Source organism: Lottia gigantea (genome assembly GCF_000327385.1).
Source record: "Lottia gigantea unplaced genomic scaffold LOTGIsca_144, whole genome shotgun sequence".
Classification (NCBI taxonomy): domain Eukaryota; kingdom Metazoa; phylum Mollusca; class Gastropoda; family Lottiidae; genus Lottia; species Lottia gigantea.
Window position 1 is genome coordinate 290520 of NW_008707688.1, and position 2312 is coordinate 292831.

Consider the following 2312-nt stretch of genomic DNA (forward strand, 5'->3'; position numbering starts at 1 on the left):
TCACGCCCATTCACTAATACAGAATGTTGGTAATTTGTGTTGCCTGGCAACCAACTAATGGTGGCAGAAATGGCGGTAATATCACTAACTTTAACCTCAGAAGGCACAGGTAAAGAATCTATAAAGGAGGTCAAGCAATAAAATAATTGTCAATATGAAATTTAGAATCAAAGGCATATTTATGGTGTTGAGCCAAATGATCATAAACTGCAAAAGTAGCCCTTGATTTGTTCCACTGAAATTTTGTACTGTTGATAGCAATATGTAACATGATCTATGAAATGTAAAACAGTATGAAATATTGTAAGCTTATGGACTTCCCAGATTATTTTTTGGCGGGAAATACACTTTCCTATATCTAACATCATTCCATATATGAGTAGAAATATTTGTTATCAAATATACCAACCTTTTCCGACTAAAATTGTACATTGAGCATCATGAGATGAATAGCCACTTTTGGTAATGCATCGAACACAAACTCTATGAAGCTGAAATCAAAACAACTCATTTAAATTGACACAAGATATAAGAGCAGTTTGCTTCATGTTTATTTCAAAAACAGAATTCTGATGGTTTCAACACACACTAACACTAAAAGTTATTCATTTGTCCAAAGCTCACTATGCTAAATATATTCTTATTTGAACAGAAATCCTCCTTACCTGAGTCATATCTACATTTTCAACTAAAGCTTTAGTTCTTTCATTGGCACGAACAGAACATTGAAATTCTCCATCCACATAGACTTGATAGGACTGGATATCCATACCTAAACTACCGTCTGGTGGCTTCCAACTGATATAGATACAGTTTGATAATTGTCTGTCTAGTGATAATGCTCTTGGGTAGGCAATTTCTGGAACACAAAGTGACAAAAAATTTTAATAGATATCTTTACTGTGTACGGATTTTTTTTAGGGAGGCTGTCATTTTGAGTTGGAAATTTCCTTATCTCTTTAATTAAAATTCATTTGAAATTGGTCAATTGGAAAAATAACTTCCATAAAGAGTGTAAATATTGACAGTCATTCTATTTTATTTTTTGGGAGAAAAGGTTGCATACTAACCTGGTTCAACGGTGGTATTTTCAAAGTCATCGAAATCTACTTGAGATAGATTTTGGCTATTACTGAGAGATGGTTCTTCTGCAGTAGAATGAGCCATCGCCATGGCAGCATGGAAATCAGCAAGATGATCACCTGAAACAATCAAACATTGAAACAATACCTGTAAACATACTTAAACCACTGTTTATGTTGATCTTTTATTAAGGTTTATTTCCCTTCAACAACTTATGATTTAAGATATCAGAAAGATAAAACAGTGTTCAGTTCAATTCAGCATGAACTTGGTAAATTTTTTTGTATTATTTAATTCATACATACAAATTTCAGGAAAATAATAGAAAATGAATTGTCTTTACATGCATTGTTTACTAGCAAATGAGACTGAACAAACAACTGACAAAAAAATGAGGTTCTTTGGCAAATCACTTACTGTCAACACGTTCAATAAAATTAGAGGGAACCAATCCTTTACGACCATCAACGAGTTCACCATCATAGAAACCATCCTATAATACATCAACATTATTGCGTAACAATAAAAAAAAGTGTTTGTTTGCTACTTAGTATGGACATTTTTATATATAATAAAGGTCTTTTTCAATTGGTCAAATATCCCACCATGCCAACTCTTCATTAAGGACACATGAAAAGGCAACCATCTTTGATTTTTGTAGTATCTTTATTTCAAATATTAAGTCTAAAAGATCAGGAAATGATAAGACTTCTTTATGGCATACATTTTTTAGCTCAATGAACGTTAAGTGGTAGACACTATCAACCAGTCTTGAAGGCTTGATGTCTGTATTCAGTCGATAAAATAATGGAGTTAAAATCATATTGTAAAGAATGTATTGTTTACTAACCTCATCCATTTCACCAAGAATGAGAACATAGTCTCCAGCATTGAGAGGTAATTCTGCATCGGGAATTTCATTAGGTGACTGTGTATAAGGATCATAGCCATATTTAGCTACATAGACATATATTTGACCTTTCCTGGACAGAGAAGAGATGCGACTTTCACTTAAAGCTATTTCTTGTGGATTCTGAAAGTAACATCAAAAACTAACATGACACTCATAAAACTCAGTTTGTTTATGGAAAACCATTTTTTAAGCTTTTGTTATCTTTGTCTCAAATCTTCAAAACTTTATGTCTACAAAAATTTCAAATTGATTAAATTTTTAGAAAGGTTTCAGACGGCAGTGAAACTCTGTTTGCACAACTTATATTGAGACATAA

At 32.4% G+C, this 2312-nt stretch overlaps 1 protein-coding gene across 1 annotated transcript; it reads right to left on the reverse strand.

Moving 5' to 3' along the window:
* Positions 1 to 1492: 1492 nt before the first annotated feature.
* Positions 1493 to 2062, reverse strand: LOTGIDRAFT_140155 (hypothetical protein; the record flags this gene model as incomplete). The annotated part of the gene is made up of 2 exons (XM_009050086.1): positions 1493 to 1576; positions 1934 to 2062. Coding segments are annotated over 2 exons (213 nt in total), but the record flags the coding sequence as incomplete, so codon positions are not given.
* Between the last annotated feature and the right edge of the window lie 250 nt (positions 2063 to 2312).